Below are 16,204 nucleotides of genomic sequence, written 5' to 3'. Positions count from 1 at the left end.
TGCAGGAAGCCGCGCGAGGTCCCCGCCCCCCGGCCGTAATCCCCTTGTCCCCGCCCCGTCCCCGTCCCCTCTTTCTCCTCTCTCCCCCCGCACCGAGCGCCTGGCGGCGGCGGCGGCGGCGCAGCCCAGCCCAGCCCAGCCCAGCCCAGCCCAGTCCTGTCCGTGCTGGCGGCGGCACCTCCCCGGGCTCGGCGACATGGAGTGCGCTGCGGCGGGGGCCGAGTTCAACATCCTCCTCGCCACCGACTCCTACAAGGTGGGCGCGGGCGCGGGCGCGGGCACGGGCACGGGCACGGGCACGGCGGGAGGGCGGGAGGGGGTCACCTCTGCGGGCGCCCTGGCGCCGCCGCACCGGACCCGCCGGGCCTGCCGCTGGGCGCTCCATCCGCGGGGCGCCGAGCCAGGCCGTCCCCGCCGCCACCGGCTGCCTTCCCCTGGCCGCCTGGCCGGCGCTGGGAGGCCCCCCCACCCCACCCCGCGGCGTGAGAAGGGGTGCCCGGCCTCGGGGCGGCGCGAGGGGGGACCGCGGAGGCCTGGCTGGGGGCTGCTCCCCTCAGCCCCGTGCCGCGGAGGGGGCGGCCGAGCTCCCTCCCCCGCGGGGTGCCCGGGGCTGCGCTGCCGGGGGGCGCCGGCGGCGGCTGGGCGAGAAAAGAAAGTGAAAGCGGGCGGGGTGGGCGCCGCCGCCCCGCCGCCCTGCGGGCGCGGAGCGGGGCGGGCAGGGCGCGGGGGGCGGCCATGGCGGGCACACTGGAGGCGGGGGCCGCCTGCCGCCGCCGAGCATCCTCCGGCCCGCGGCGGACGCCGGGCTGCCCGCCCTCGCCGGGGACGGGAGCGGGCGCACATGTTGCCTCGGTAGGAGGGTGGAAGGCGAGCAGAGCAGCCGCTCTTTTTTCCGTGTCTCGTTTCTCCCGCTTTGCTCAGCTCGGGCGGCGAAACGGTGCCGGTCGCTGGCTGCCTGCAGCGTTGTATCTGGTTGTGGTGCCGAGCGCTCTGAGGAACCGGCTGACTCAGAATAGGTATTTTCTAGTCCTCTGCTTAGTTTCTGGTCGTTGCGGTGTCAAATTCAGAGTAGAGAATCGCACTTCACAATCCTCCCTTCATTCTGTGAAATTACTTGAAAATAGTCCTGCTTGATAGCAATGGCCAAGTACAGGCGCACTGTCCACGCTCCGATCTGGTGATTTCTGACCCACGAGCTCTTGATGTGCCTCGCAATGTGAGTATGCCCAGGCCCACGTCCTACTTCTGCACAGCGTTGCCTTAACATAAGCATACAGTTTCTAGACACTGGGCAGAGCCAGCATGTGACTCCCCGAGTCTGGTCGTACAGATGTGCCCTGTGTCTCCTCGAGCAAAAACCTAACTTTTTTCCTTCAGGAGCTGCATTGTAATGCCAGAGGTTGTTGGTGCCCTAAACAAAACTACAGTAATAGTCCTGGTTATCATTACAAAACATTTATTATGTTATAGCTCTTTAAAGATTTGACCACTCAGATGTGTTTGGGGGGGAGGGTACCTCTAGATAGAAGAGTTGAAAAAAGCAAATACGATGTTATGGCCAGGTCTTGTTCCTGGCTAACTACCAAAGTACAAGCCTCAGTATGTGCTCCAATTGCTGACTTGTGCTGTTGTACCTTTCCCAGCTCCTCTGTGATATTGTTATCTGATGTTACATAAAGATGCTCTTTTTGTAAAGAAATTCTTAACATTTATTGTTGCTGTTTATGGGAGGGTGTGTTGGAAGACTGGAAGATGCTGATAAATCTTAGAGCAGCTTAGCCAGAGCATCCTAACACTGCTGTTGAGGGCTCACAAACTGCTTTCATTAAGGGCTTAATCTAGCTACAGTGCTCTTTAAGAACTATGTTTAAGTGTTCGTTATCAAACTTATTCAAATATGGAAGATCCACTTTTCTTCCATGTCTGAGACTAATCACATTAAACACTGTAGGCCTGGGTTTAAGCGGTATCTATTTCAAATCTAACTTGCACACTACTTTTCCTAAATTCACTGCGTCTGCTCTAGGATTAGTGGTAGTGAGGAGCGCTGGGATGACAGATGACCAGTTTGCTTCTGTTTTGTTTGCTGTTTCATAGGAAAGATGATTTGGTAACATTCCAGGAGTGGTAGAAATCTTAAAGAGGTCAAGTAAAGGCCTGAGGTTTTTTTTTCCAGTTTAAAACTGAATTTGGATGAAGTTTTCTGTGGCAGCTAGGAGCATTTTGTGTTATATTAAAAACAGTTAAAGTTATCTACTTTGCTTTATTAGGACTATTCAATTTGTCTCTCTTCCTGTATGCTTTTTTCCAAATCTTAGGAACTCCAGTGTCTTTGAACGATGCTTAAACAAGTAGCCTCTTTGATCTTGTTAGGTAATATGAGCAAACATCACTTATCTTCACCTTGGATGATACTGTCATTTTCTAATCAATGAAACACACTTAGTGAGAGCACTTTCAGTAACAATTGCACTAAAATATCTGGTAGTTTGCAACATCAAGCTTTTTACAGGAGTTAACAAACACTCTTACTAGCAATTAAAACAAAAATGAGAATTGATCTTGTGTGGGTATTTTTTAGACATTTCTGCTGTATCCACAGTTGTAGCATCTGTTGGTGTGTAGTACTGTATGTAACATTCAGACTCTGAGGAAAAACGTATCAGTTCAGAAGCTTACTTGGTGATCCTATTGCAGTAGATGCCGATCTGTACACACTAATGTTGGTGACGAAAGTCATGTGGAAATAAACAGCTCAGAGAAAAAAAATGTGCAGACCATCCTAAACAGTACAACCCTAGCTTAGGCAGCTGTCCATGAGTAAAAAGTTCTGGTATTTCAGGGACATATCTGTCACAACTCATTAGTTTGAGTGTTAGCTCCAGTGTCCCAGTTCTCTGTTGCTGCAGTTGGAAATTTGGGGTGAAGTGAAAATTGGTTACTGGTTTAGTGCCTATAAAAATTCAGAAACAAAGTAATTTGGTAGGCAAAGATTTGTCTGTTGACAGTTAATCTAGCTTCCCCTCCCTCTAAACTGTTTTCTTGTCTGTGTGTGCATCATAGGACATTTCCTCTTAAGGCATAGAAGATTACCAAATATTCAGGTTCAAAATTTTAGAATCATAGAATCATTTAGCTTGGAAAAGACCTTTAAAATCATCGAATCCAACCATTAACCCAGCACTGCCAAGTCCACCACTAAACCATGTCCCTAAGCACCACATCTATACGTCTTTTAAATACCTCCAGGGATGGTGACTCAACCACTTCCCTGGGCAGCCTGTTCCAGTGCTTGACAACCCTTTCGAGGAAGAAATTTTTCCTAATATCCAATCTAAACCTCCCCTGGTACAACCTGAGGCCATTTCCTCTTGTCCTATCTCTTGTTGCTTGGGAGAAGAGACCGACACCCACCTTGCTACAACCTCCTTAAAAGCTCCTCTTAAAAGCTGTTTTTGAAAAACAAGTATCATGCTAATTTCTAGTATACTCGATATTTCTAGATAGGAATAGTTCCCAGTGGGTGAATTTCAGAGACTTGCTACACACTGGACCCTGTACTGAGCTTGCATTATGAACTGGGCCTTACTGAATTGTACAAGGCTTGAAATTGTCCGGTTTATCTCTAACCCCCTTAACAAGATAGATGTTTTTACATCAGTTAAGATTTTTCTTCCTGCGTACGTTATTGCATATTCTTGAGCTTCTCCAATCCCCCAACAGTATAATTCCTCCCGTGTGCTGGGTATTATATGCCATCCCCTCAGAGTCTGGGTGGGGGCATATGGTATGGTGCATGTGCATCTTGCTGACAAATAACAGCGGTGCCTTTAATTCTTTGGCTCGTAAGACTTTCAAGAGAGTCATCAATGCAGTGTTATCTGGGGAACCTCTTTGTGTGAATGTCTGCTATAGCAATGACGCTTTTTAACATTAAAGTTTTCTGCTAGTGACTCAGTATTACTGAAAAAGGGAAGCATTTGAAGTCAAAATCCTTGTTGCTAGAAAGCTGCAAGTGAGGGGATATGAGCAGGCTCCTTGAAGGTCTCTGTTCATGCTGCATGATGTCTTACTCCTGTGTCTATACAAGAAGTCCCTGCAATCTTGCCCCTCTGCAACAGGGAAGGTATTGTTCACTCATTGTGCTTCCCAAGCGAAAGGGTCCCTGCCCTTCAGTTCCTCATTCATCTGACGTTGTTGACACACCACCTCTCCATTTTCCTTCTCTTTGATTCCCAATGCTCTGTTTATCCTGTGTTTGTTTATTTCTGCACAGGCAAGAAATCTTCCAGGGTATATGTAGTCTGAAACTGCATTGGGAGGATCAGCTTAACAGAGCTGTGTTGTTTGGTTGGAAGATACCAGTGACTGGCGTATACCAGGCCTGGGTTGGATGGACTATGAGCTGCAAGTGGGGAAAGGCTATCAAAATGAGGAGTGAACCTTGTTTGCTAAAGTAATAGTAGTTTACCAATGAAATGTATTACTGTTGCTTGGAATGTTTCATAATTAATCTGATAGCTATAATAAGCTGCCATGCAATTACCCCATAGGAGGAATTGACTTGCTATCTAGATTGTAAATGAGATCTGTTTCAGAATTCAGTTCTTTGTGGATGCTTCAAGGAAGCCTAAAAGTTACATTTTAACTCTGTATGCCTTACACATTGAATTTTAAGTATTTGTCACTTTGAATGACTTCTTTTACTCGACATGGATGTAGCAGAGCACTTACTTCTGAAGCACTTCACGTGAATGTGTGTTTATTCCCGGCTCTGACAGCCTGTATATTCTCTATTTAGAAGGCTAGAGGTATGCAAGGAAGAGACATGAGTACTCTTTAACTTATTGGTTTTGACTAGTACTTAACGACTGCAAAATATTCTTTTCAGCAGCCCATATATGTGTGTGTGTGTATATATTTTTTTTTTAATTAAAATCTTGTGGTGGGGGTGTGAATGTGTTCTCTTACCTCCTGTAATTCTGTCAGTGGAAAAGCATTGGAAACTTCTGGCTCAGCACTCCTCGTAAGAAGCAATCTTCGCTCTATCTAGGTTCGTTGTCTTCCAAGTTTTGATTTGCAGTCACACGGTCCTGTTACAAACCCCAAATCATCATTGCTCTACAGGAACACTGCAACTGTACAGAATTCAGCCAATTTTTAAATTAATGGAAAGTAACCCCTTCCAGAATCATTGCAACTTTCATTGTTGAAAAGGTAAATGTTTTTCTTTTTTCATTAAGGACCAGGAAACTTGTAGCAGTATGTGAAGTAGTACAGCTGACTATTCACAAATGTGTAAACAGTAAACATAAGGCATTTTGTCATCTTTTTTATGATAATCTTGGATGCAAAACACATGGAAATTTTTAGTGGTAAAGAAATCTGCTGTAAAGTGTCACCTTTTTTAAACATTGTATTTTCTCTGAGTAATTTAGAACACATTCAGTTCTAGTGCTTACACTTGACCTTGTTTTTTAAATGAATGTGGACGTGGTCACTTACAGCATCTCTGCTGATAATGTGCAGCTCCATAGGAATTCAGTTGCTTGCATGTGCTCTCCTTAGTTTTCTTAGTACTAACTGATTTCTTAGCTTTTTTTGCTCACCTCTGGTCCTCTTACTTTTCAGTACACATATAAGAGATGATTGATGAACTAGAATACAGACATATTAAAAGTGGTACAAGATCAACCGTCAGTTATAACCTGCATTAGCTTATCCCTCTCATTTCGTAAGAGCAGATATCTCCCAATATCCTCATTTGAGTTCTTAAACATTGTCTTAATCTGTATTTGCTTCACTTATTCATTTTTAATAACGGGTCTGGAGTCTCTCTAAGGCTACTTTCCTATGGTAGTTTGAAGCTCACGTATAACCAAAATAGTAAGATTGTACTTGACTCTTAGACTTTTTTTTTTTACTCACTTCGTGTCTTGCACTTTACCTGCTATTGTTGGATGCCCTTTTTGTTGAGTTATTAAAGACTGATTCTTCTGAGGTTTCCTCTTTTGTTCATATAAGCTTAGCATTTAGCACACTGACATTTGGTTTTCATTTCCACTTTTGTCTGTGGTGTTCATTCCTTTTGTGATTGCTTTGAAAGCTACAAAAGCATCCTTGTTGAATGTAACTGCTAGTCACAGTTGTGGTGTTTTGTTTTGTTTTTCCTGAAGGGGGTCAGCAGTACCTTATAACTGCTGTTAGTTATGTCTCATCCCAGTGAGGTATATCTGATAAAGCATTCCCTTTGTTCCCAAGTACTGGTTCATCTCCTCATTGTTGTTAACAATATTGTTTTCCATATAGGTTATTGGCAACCTTTGCTTTTAACCGCTCCATTGGCTAAACCTCATAAAGGTTTAGGTAAAGCAGTCTTGAATCATGGCCTCTTTCCACAATGTTTTCAAATAATATGTAATACCGTAACTAATGGGGATCTTAGAGGTGCTTTGCAGAAGTCTCCCCAGTGTAAATGCCAGAAGCACCACTGCAGTAAAATTGTCTAACTCAGTAAGCTGTATATGGGGGTGAGGATCCCCCAAATATATCTCTTCCCGCATCAGCAAGCCATTCTGACACTGCACCCCACAACCGTAGCTCTCATTTTTACTTGTCACGTAAACAAGGCTACGGTCAATTTTCACCTACACTGGAAAGGATATAGCTCGCTTCAGTGTACAAACGAGGTTTGCAGTGCAATCACCAACCCACACCTTGGGCCCTAATTACTTGCTGCAAACCTGAAGTGCCCTCGCTGAGTGGCCCAGCTACTAGCCTCCAGGGCCATGCTTCTTCTGGCTTATCTTTCACCTGTCCCTCTGATTCTTCATGTTTGTGGCTGTACAGTGCCATGGGTTCAGTAGCTGGGTTGTTCTCTACCCATTTTGCACTAAAGATTTTTCAAAATAACTCCAGAAAGTTCAAATACTGTCTTAGTTGAACTGGTATTATCTTATCGCCCGTAGAGTTACGGTACAGGCAAGATCCTGCTGGCTAGATATTTGGGGTTTTGTTTTCTTCACTGTAGGCAGGGCTTAGAAGCATCTTTCTGATGGCTCATGTTAGCACCCATCTAACCTAGGTGAACACCAGGAATAAACCACCAATGGAGAATTTGGCCATGCCTGGCTTCTCTACTCACGTCAGGCTTGTTCTTCTCATGTTTTCAAATGATTGAGTTACATAGACTTAACTAACCTTTTAAAGTCATTTCATTGCAAACTCTCGTCCAGCAAAGCTTGTAGATTACAATATTATTTGGCTTTTATGCCAAAGGTTTTCTTAGCTAGCCTATAAAAATGCAGCTTTTACCTCAGTCATCCCTGCTTTGTGATGAATACCTGTTAATTCCTTTTTCTTAAAATTTAACTCTTAATGTTTAGGGTGGTTTTTTGGATGGCTGATGTAAATGCAATTTGTGCTTCATGGTTTTTCTCAAATGGCTGACTTGATTTAGTTAAGTAGATGTAGTCCTTGTGGAGGTCATCTTTGTTCAGAATATACCTTTATTTGGATTAAATTTAATAAGGAGCTATCACAACTGGAAAAAAAGTGCTCTATTTCAGTCATAGTACATAACCTTGTTGTAAGTGGTTGTTCCAAGGCTGTTTGTCATACTTTTTGCAGACAAAACCTAAACCACAGCCTTTGAACTAAATATCAAAAGGTCTTTGAAGATATTTTGGGGTTTTGTTTTCTTGTAAGGGTCTCTTAACCCCAGTAGGGGCTTTTGTTTGGGGTTTTTTTGTTGTTTTGGTTTTGTTTTTTTTTCCTGTAGAGAAGGGGTTTCCTATTGACTTTATAGTCACTCCTACTTATCAAGAGCCCATCTGTGCAAGTCCTGCTTCTGTCATCCCCTAACTGAAAGCACAGATTTATCAATACTGTCTTGATCTGTAAGTCACATAAAATACATTTCAAATATTGTACATTGTCACTGGTTGTTCTTTCCACTCTTCTTTAGAATACAGAAAGGTGCAAAACTTCATCTGACAACAAGGAAAGTTCAGGCATTTTTTGAAGCATAGTTGTCATTGTCCAAGTGCCTTGTAGTGTTGTGTTGGGCTTTTTTTTTTATTTGACTGGTTGGTTGGTTTGTTTTCAGTGGCATTCTTTGTGTCTTCTGTGAACTGTGTCTGCTCCCTAGAGCTTCATCCTTTTTCAGACTGTTTTTTACCACCAGGCATTTCACTACATGCCAAACCTCCTGACCATCGCTACGGTGGATGGGTATTATTTCCCCATGTCCAAGTAGTTCAGAAATGCCAGCTAACAGTCAGAGCTGCTGTGATGTTTTGTGGGCAGATGCTCCTGCTAGGTATGGTGCCCTGCCTGAGAGCTTGGAAGCAAAACAGATGGGCGGATAAGTGAACAGGGGATGTAGGTCTTGTGCTTAACTTCTCACATACCTGTACAGCATGCCTGGAGTAAGCAGTGCTTGGGAAGTGTGGTACTTTAAGATTGTGATTGTGTCTTTAAATACTGAGTAGTCTGTGAGAAGCCTTGTGGACACCCAAAGGGTGTTTCAGCTTTATAAAGAAAATTAATAGTGTTGTGGAGTGTCAAAAGAAGCACAAGTTATTAAAATTGCAGATGTAAAGTTTTCTTAGATGTAAATATCTTAATTGCCAGGGATGTGTATTTTTCACTGTTTAAATAATATAATTGAATCTTACACATACAACTGTTGTAAAATTAGTTCATTATCTCTTCCAAGTAATTGAAGCAATTTAATTGATAAAAAGGTATTTCCATCATACACAAAACTTTTATTTAGGTTTGAATCCCTAGAAATAACTATTTTCCAGACACTAGCCAGTATATATTTTCAGGTTAAGATCTAATCTAATGTCAGAAAAATTAGCTAAACCTGTGATTTAATGTTTGAGGAACTTGAGTGGGTTTTTTTTTTTTTAGGTTGAAACTGCCAGCAAGGTAGTCTGGAGGAGCTGTTTCCCCAGGTGTGCTACATAAAGGATAAATCTGGCTGTTAGCATTCCAGCCTGCTTTCAGCCCTCAAGTTCTGATTTGCAGCAAGAGCACTGTGTTTTGTGGTCATGCTTCAAGGCAGAGCTAAAATGTGAGGTCCCTAAAAAACCCTGTATTTAAACTCAATAGGAAAAGGTGGCACCAACTCAGTGTGTGCACTCTACACCTTAAGCTAATTTGGGCCTGTAACCCTTTTGACAGAGAGAAGCATTCAGCTGGAGGAGATGTCTTTGAACTGCAAAAGTCAAATATTTTTTTTTTTAAAGATGGTAGCCGAAGATCACGCAAATTTTCATTACAAGTGTTGGCTTCAGCAACCTGCCCATAGTTAGTAAGTTGGATAATTAAACTTTTTAAAGAAACCTGAGTAGGTAGTCTCACGCAGATGTAGTTTTCTTTGTTTTGCTTGAACTGTTGTGGTGAGAACAACAGTGTTACATTGGTTTGCTCTAGAGCTCATCACAAGGAATTTAGATATTGGTTTGGGGAATGGTTCCTGGGACGCCTGCTATGTACACTTGAAGCTGGTGGGCTCTGTGTTGAGCGTTTACTCTGAAATTGTGAAGCTGTAGCATGCCAATAAGATGAAGAATGGAAATAAACAGAGTTCCCAGGTGATACAATCAAATCATAAAGAAGCACTAACTTGAAGTCCAGTCATAAAAAAGAGTAAAATTTTTCATACAGTTGCTGTAACTTGCTTAAGCGGCAATACTGCGAAGCAAGGGGTTTCTACTCTCTGTGCCTTACACTGAATGCACCTTCTAATGATTTGTTACATGCTCTTTTTCTTGGAGTCCATTTCATACAATTTTTTGTAAGGGGGGTGTGTGTTCATATTCCCATTAGTTAGAAAGACATGTCAAACAGAGCATATTTTTGACTGCTCCACAGTAACGGGGGGGGAGGTTAAGGGAAGGTGTGTGTTTTGTTTTGTTTGGGTTTTTTTGTCTTTAGACGTGATGATATCCTGAAGAGTTTCTGTGAGCTAGTGTGATTTACTTTTTTTGAAGTTCTGCGTAGAACTAGGAAAGGACATGTTATAATTTGTGGAGTTATTTCTTAATAGCTAGAACTAAACCTAGAAGCCAGGTTTTGTCTTTGCGTCTAACATTGCTATTCTTAAGCATTCTGCTTTGGAGTGGCTGTGGAATTGGAACGGAATAGGTTTGTGCTCCATTTAGTGCCTGCGTTGCAGTGCTTTGTTTGAAGTAAAGGCAGAAAGCTTGCAATGACAAGCTTGGGTTTTATTTGATTGGCCTTGAAGACTTCATACAAGTAAAGATAATGGAAAGATCTGAAAATTGACCTTTTTGTTATTTGAATGCTTCCTTGCAGCATTGGAAACACAACCATAACAGTGTTGTGCAGGTATAGGAGAACCAAAAAATTCAGTTGAGCGGTCTAGTTCATTGTCCAAACTGAGTGAAATACTAAATAGAAATGGCATTTGAGAGGAAAAAGAAAACTGTTATTTTTAAAATCCTTTAATATACATTTTTAGCAATATAGGTAAGGAAAACCTTCAAATATTTTATTTTGAAGGTGTCAGAGGTACATTTAAAAAACCAGGACAATAAGGAAGAAGTGGTAAAACTATCCATTTTCCAATTCCTTGTGATATTACAAACAAAAATTTTTAAGGTGATTTGGAGTAAGAAGTAACAGCAAGAAACTTACAATGAACTTGTGTTCTAACTTATACATCTGGGTTGTTGAGAAAAATTCAGACGTGACTTTCACACCTTTTTGAGTTTTGTTCTGATGTATGATGGTGCTTTACTCGGCTGTAGGAACGGTTTTCCCTTATGGAATGTATAGACTTGTTCGCAGACTTTTCTTTTCGTCATAATTTAAGAAAACTTTTCATAGCTTCACCTTTGGGAATGCCTTAAGCTGATTTATATATCCTGTAATTTAAACAATGATAGTATGAAATTTGTCATTGTGTACTCTTTTTGTTTAATAGGGAATTATGGATTTTGCATGGAGTTTGCTTTTACACATTAGGAGATGAAATTTTGCAGGTTTAAGTTGTTAATGTTTAGAATGTACTTGTTTCAAATTATACATTACTCAAAGCAAATTTCTGGTAGATTTACTATCGGTAGCTAAAAAAAAGCTGTTATGGTTGAATCCAGCATAACATTGTATGTTCCACGTAATACACATTTACAGGCTGCAACTTTTCATGCTTCCTTTATACTGAACATCAGCTTCTTCAAAGATTGGAAAAAAGTCCATCTAGCAAACTTTGTGGGGAGGTACAAACCTCAGGTCGATTTTAACAGCATTAATGACAGTAACAGGTTTGTAAGCTGGGTTTGATGTAACCAGGGCTTGAGAAACCAACTCTGCTCATGGTGAATAAGTCGCTTGGGTAAAGGCCATTGTCAATGCCTTCTTGAGTCTGGATGGCTTTTATTTGAACTACGTGAGTATAGCCTTCAAAACTTCAATCAAATACAAGCAGGTACCTCCACTTTGGTAGTGGCAAGCAACTTTGTGCTTCCTGTAGCTACTAGGCTTGGCCAAAGTGCCGCAGAGTGAAAACTGACCCAGCGTGTTGGTACTCAGTGCTGCTCCTAAAATCCTAGCCAGTGTCTTTCCCAGTTAATCAAAGCAACGTTATCAGGGGAGTGGAAGAGCTGACCGTGAAGATTACTCTAGGGGAAAAGGCTTGACACAGAAGCAAAGAGTAAGATAGGGAAGACAGTCTTTTGAACTGAAAATTGAAGGTGGCTAAAAAAGGGGAAATACCCTAAATACTTACTGCATAGAATGCGAACGGATAAATAATAATAGTCCAGAAGAGCTGGGAGTTACTTTAAGCTTTAATGTACAAATATGATTTCTCTTGTGCTTTGTAGTGATGTTTTGAGCTCTTACTGAAGTTTTTCTTAATGTAGGTTACACACTACAAGCAATATCCACCTAATACAAGCAAAGTATATTCCTACTTTGAATGTCGTGAAAAGAAGACTGAGAATTCCAAATTAAGGAAAGTGAAATATGAAGAAACTGTTTTTTATGGTTTGCAGTACATTCTGAATAAATACTTAAAAGGTAACTTTCTCAAATTCCAGTAAAACTTTACCTGTAGATAAATATCTTAATTTTTTTCAAGCCTGGAGTGTTATAGTTGAAACAATTCCAGGTTATCTTGGTACAGTGTAGGTAGTGACATGCATAAGATCTTATTTATGTGATTCTGAAAATGAGATGTCCACCGTCATGAAATGGTATTGACTTCTTAATTTGGACACCTCTCTACTATGTTTATTTATGGCAATGGTTTATTAAAAATGAAGAGGTGTTCATATCCCAACTTCAGTGGGCTAAATTGAAATGAATGGAAGTAGAGCACACTGTGCATAGAATCACAAGAAGATAGAAGATTCGAGGGAAAATACATTTGGCATTTTGAACATAAACTTTAGTCTGTATTTGCTGGTTTATTTACTGTGTAAACTAACAATGGTTTTAATTTCCCATAAATTTTGGTTGCCACTCAGCTTAGATCATTGAATATGGCAGCTACGTGTGAAAGTGTTTTCAATATTGACAATTTTAAGGGTAACATCTGAAAATTCCTTGGTGCCATTTAAGATTTTGTTTGCTTTTTGCATTATGTGCAAATATCACCTGTTCTGACCAGAATGCTAGTTGCCTTCTGCCAAGCTTTAGAAGGATTTTAGTCACGTGGCTTACGTATCTTTGTCTTGATCCATAATCCATAAATATCTCTGCCAATTCCACCACAGACAGGAATTCCACTATAATCAAAACACTTGATAATCTTGTTTCTTTTCTCTTTAGCAGTCTGAGGATTGTTCTCTAACGTTTCCAGTAGATGATTGGTCCTACAGCAGTAGCAATGCTTATTCAAATAATGTGGTTAGTCTGTCAGTTCCTGTTGCAAGGTGGTCAATCAAAGACTGGTTGTAAGGCCCCTCCACTGGGAATTCTCCCTGGAGCAGCATAGCTTAACCCTTGTGGTAGTCTGGTTATGTCTTGTTGCATGTGCCAATTGCACAATCATCACGTTCCTCTGGGAAAAGCACTGCTACTAAAACTCTTGACAGGTTTTTGACCGTCATAAGAGTAATAATCTCAAATTGTTCCCGAGTCGCCTGCAAACTACATGTATTTTATCCTGTTGGTTTCTTGAGCATACTAATCTATATAATAAATGAAAGTAAAATTTGGTTTTAACATAGCTAGTATACTGCATTTGACATGTTCTCCATGTCTTTGTTGGAGGCAAAGTGACTTTTCTGTGTCTGAACCTTTTTGTTATTTATTTTATAATTTGATTAATATAATAAATTTTTAAGCTTTCATCTGTTTCTGAAACCACAGGTAAAGTGGTGACCAAAGAGAAAATCAAGGAAGCCAAAGAAGTATATAGGGAGCATTTTCAAGATGATGTCTTCAATGAAAAGGGATGGAACTATATTCTGGAGGTAAAAATTTATGAAAATAGTATGAGATCATCATGAAGGATTTATGAATCAACTGTAGAATAAATATAGCAGTCTCTCCTTTTAACCATGATAGTAAAGACTGGATAAATTTAGCTTTTTATGTTTAGTGTACAGGGAGTAGCAGCTGTCAAAGAATAATCATAATTGTAATTCCTTAGAGGAAAGTAATTTTCATCCTTTCAGATGCCAAATACAGCTTTGCAGGTAATAAGGATTTATGGCTGCCGTCAGCCAGCTAGTATAAGTGGGGGCTTGTTGGCAAGTCTCCATATGTAATATAGTGCTTAGTGGTTGCTTGCATCGTATACATTGCTTTCTGTAACTAATTATAACCATTTTTAATCTAATGTAGAAAGCATGACAACTTCTGGCGTGTGTAAATAGTTCCAGAAGATACATGTTTTCTTCAGTTGTTTCCTAAATTTTTCAGAGATACTGAAGTTGAACTTTATTATTAAATACAAGGGTTGAGCACTTCTGACACACAAATCCCTCCAAATTAAGTCTTTCCACAATTATTCTCTCTCCCTTTTGTTTAAAAAGGTGTCAGTCTTCAAGTGATTGCAAACATCTCTTCTCTGTAAAAGCAGCAGATTCAGACTAATAGCATTCATCAGAGCTGTACTAATCGCTGCAGATTAACTAAATGCTAAGTTTCATTTGTGGGTTCTAGTGAATGGGTATTTTTGGCATTTGAAAACACAATTTTTAGTTCTTTTGCATTTATTTTTCCCTGGATGCCCCGACTGTATGTATTTTGTGGTGGCATCTGTCTGTGAATGTATCTGGATGTCATCTTGCAACCAGGGTGGACCATAATGTGTGCAAGAGAAAAGGGAATTTCAACTAAATGTTGCAAATGGCAGCAAGGTAAATAAAACCACTGTTTTCTAAGAGGGAGTTACGGAGAGGTTTGTAGATGACTTGCATCCATTTCAAATAACTACAGATGTGAAGTCAATCCATATTTGTGTTTGAGCTACATTATACATTGTGAACTGCTCTCATCTGTATTTAAAGTAATCTTGATCCCTCTTTGGCTAAACTGAATTAATACACTTTTAATGCTGCATGTCTGTCCACACTGAGTTTTAACGTGGTTTAACTAATTCTGTTCAACTTTTGGTTTAGTCAAAAGAAGCCTTCCTGCGTACCCCCTGTATACATTGTTCATTCCTTTGTCAGATTTTCTTGTTAAAATTGTGCATATATAAAAACAAATATGATTTCCACTTCTTGGTCTTAGATGCTGGTGGCTCTCAAACTGGAAGTGTATTTACCCTTTGGGTCTTTGTATGCCCTTATAGGCACACAGAGACCCTGCTTCTACTCACTGAATTCCTGTATATATTCACATACCTACCACTGTTTGCTCTCTGGCTCTGTTACCTAATTACCTAATGTGTAGTGTTAGGTAAAGTGGAGGGAGCAATGGTTGTATGAGTGAAGTGCCAAAATGAATTTGAAATGTACACACATGAATTTATACTGAGAGTAAATTAATGAGTAAATACTGATAGGGCGAAGGGGTGGAAGAGAGGAATGGACTGCCTGGAGAACGAGGGGGTGGTGTAAAGGCTGGAAGTTGGCAGGAATTGATGATGAATGATAGAGATGTAAGCCCTGAATTGTACAAGTTGATTCTACCTAAAAATTTTGAAAAGGGCTATAACATAGTGCTATGGCATGACCGTATTGCTTTTTTCTGTGGACAAAATCAACAACTCTAGCAACTTTGAAATCTGTTTTGTTTTTTTACTTAGCTATACTTTTGTCTTCATTGAATCATTAATAAATCATTTTGAGCCTTTTTGAAGGCTTTGTTGTCCTTTGTTAACCAGAACAGACATCTCCAAGTCTGACAACTAAACCCTGTGTGGTATATAAACACAATTTGCTTCAGCTTATTACACGTTCGAAGAAACTTTTAAACTGTAGTGTAGAAGAGACTTCTGATGTGTTTTGGGCACTGGAGAATATGTTTTGGTGCTACTTATGAATCTGCATAATTTCTCTGAATTGATGCAATTTTTGTTGCCTTTAAAGAATATCTCATGAGAAGCTTTCTGTCAAAAAATATTAATATATGAAACATTTTAAGTATTATCAGTTTAGCTTGCAGAGCTCTTTCAGAAAGTTATAATTACTCTTTTAGAGTTGCTCTTTGCAACTTACACTTTTTCAAAAGGCATGTTTCACACGATGTTTAGTCCTTCAGGGATGAAAGACTGAATTGACAAAAGAATGACACTTCAAGATTAGATGTCATGTTTAGTGAATAATTGAGATGATAAAATATTCTTTAAAACAGATATTAAGTGGATCCTGCTCTAATAAATTAACAAAGCACACATCTATACTAAGCAAAACTAGAGATTTTTTGAAGGCCTAGATAATAGCTAAACTTTTTAAAATTTACTTCATGTGAAAGCACTGAAGAAAACTGAGTAGCAAATATTTCTTGTTCTGTGGGTAGAACTTATGTATTTTTATAGAATATTTAAGCCTTCCTGACTCAATTTGCACAAGGAATACAACTGATAACCGTCATTTGGTTTGATAAAGAGACTATTTTTTAGGTTACAGGATTTTCCTTCTTTTTTGATAAATGTGGATTTTTAAATTTTTTTTATTATTATTATTTGGGCTGGTGGGTGTGCAAACAAACCAAACTATTTTTAGGGTTGAAAGAAATGAAGAAGAAAGCTTTATCAATAAACTCATAG

General features: G+C 40.3%; 1 protein-coding gene across 1 annotated transcript in view; it reads left to right on the top strand.

Moving 5' to 3' along the window:
* Positions 1-64: 64 nt before the first annotated feature.
* Positions 65-16,204, top strand: part of NAMPT (nicotinamide phosphoribosyltransferase) — a 30,478-nt gene continuing 14,338 nt past the window's right edge. The window contains exons 1-3 of the mRNA XM_072859508.1: positions 65-256; positions 11,901-12,057; positions 13,354-13,457. Of these exons, the coding sequence (XP_072715609.1) occupies positions 197-256; positions 11,901-12,057; positions 13,354-13,457 (321 nt within the window). The 5' untranslated portion in view covers positions 65-196. The remainder of the gene's footprint in view (positions 257-11,900; positions 12,058-13,353; positions 13,458-16,204) is intronic.

The sequence above is a fragment of the Ciconia boyciana genome, chromosome 1 (genome assembly GCF_034638445.1).
Source record: "Ciconia boyciana chromosome 1, ASM3463844v1, whole genome shotgun sequence".
Lineage (NCBI taxonomy): Eukaryota > Metazoa > Chordata > Aves > Ciconiiformes > Ciconiidae > Ciconia > Ciconia boyciana.
Note: the sequence above shows the minus strand (reverse complement) of the source record. Positions and strands in the feature narration are given on the sequence as shown.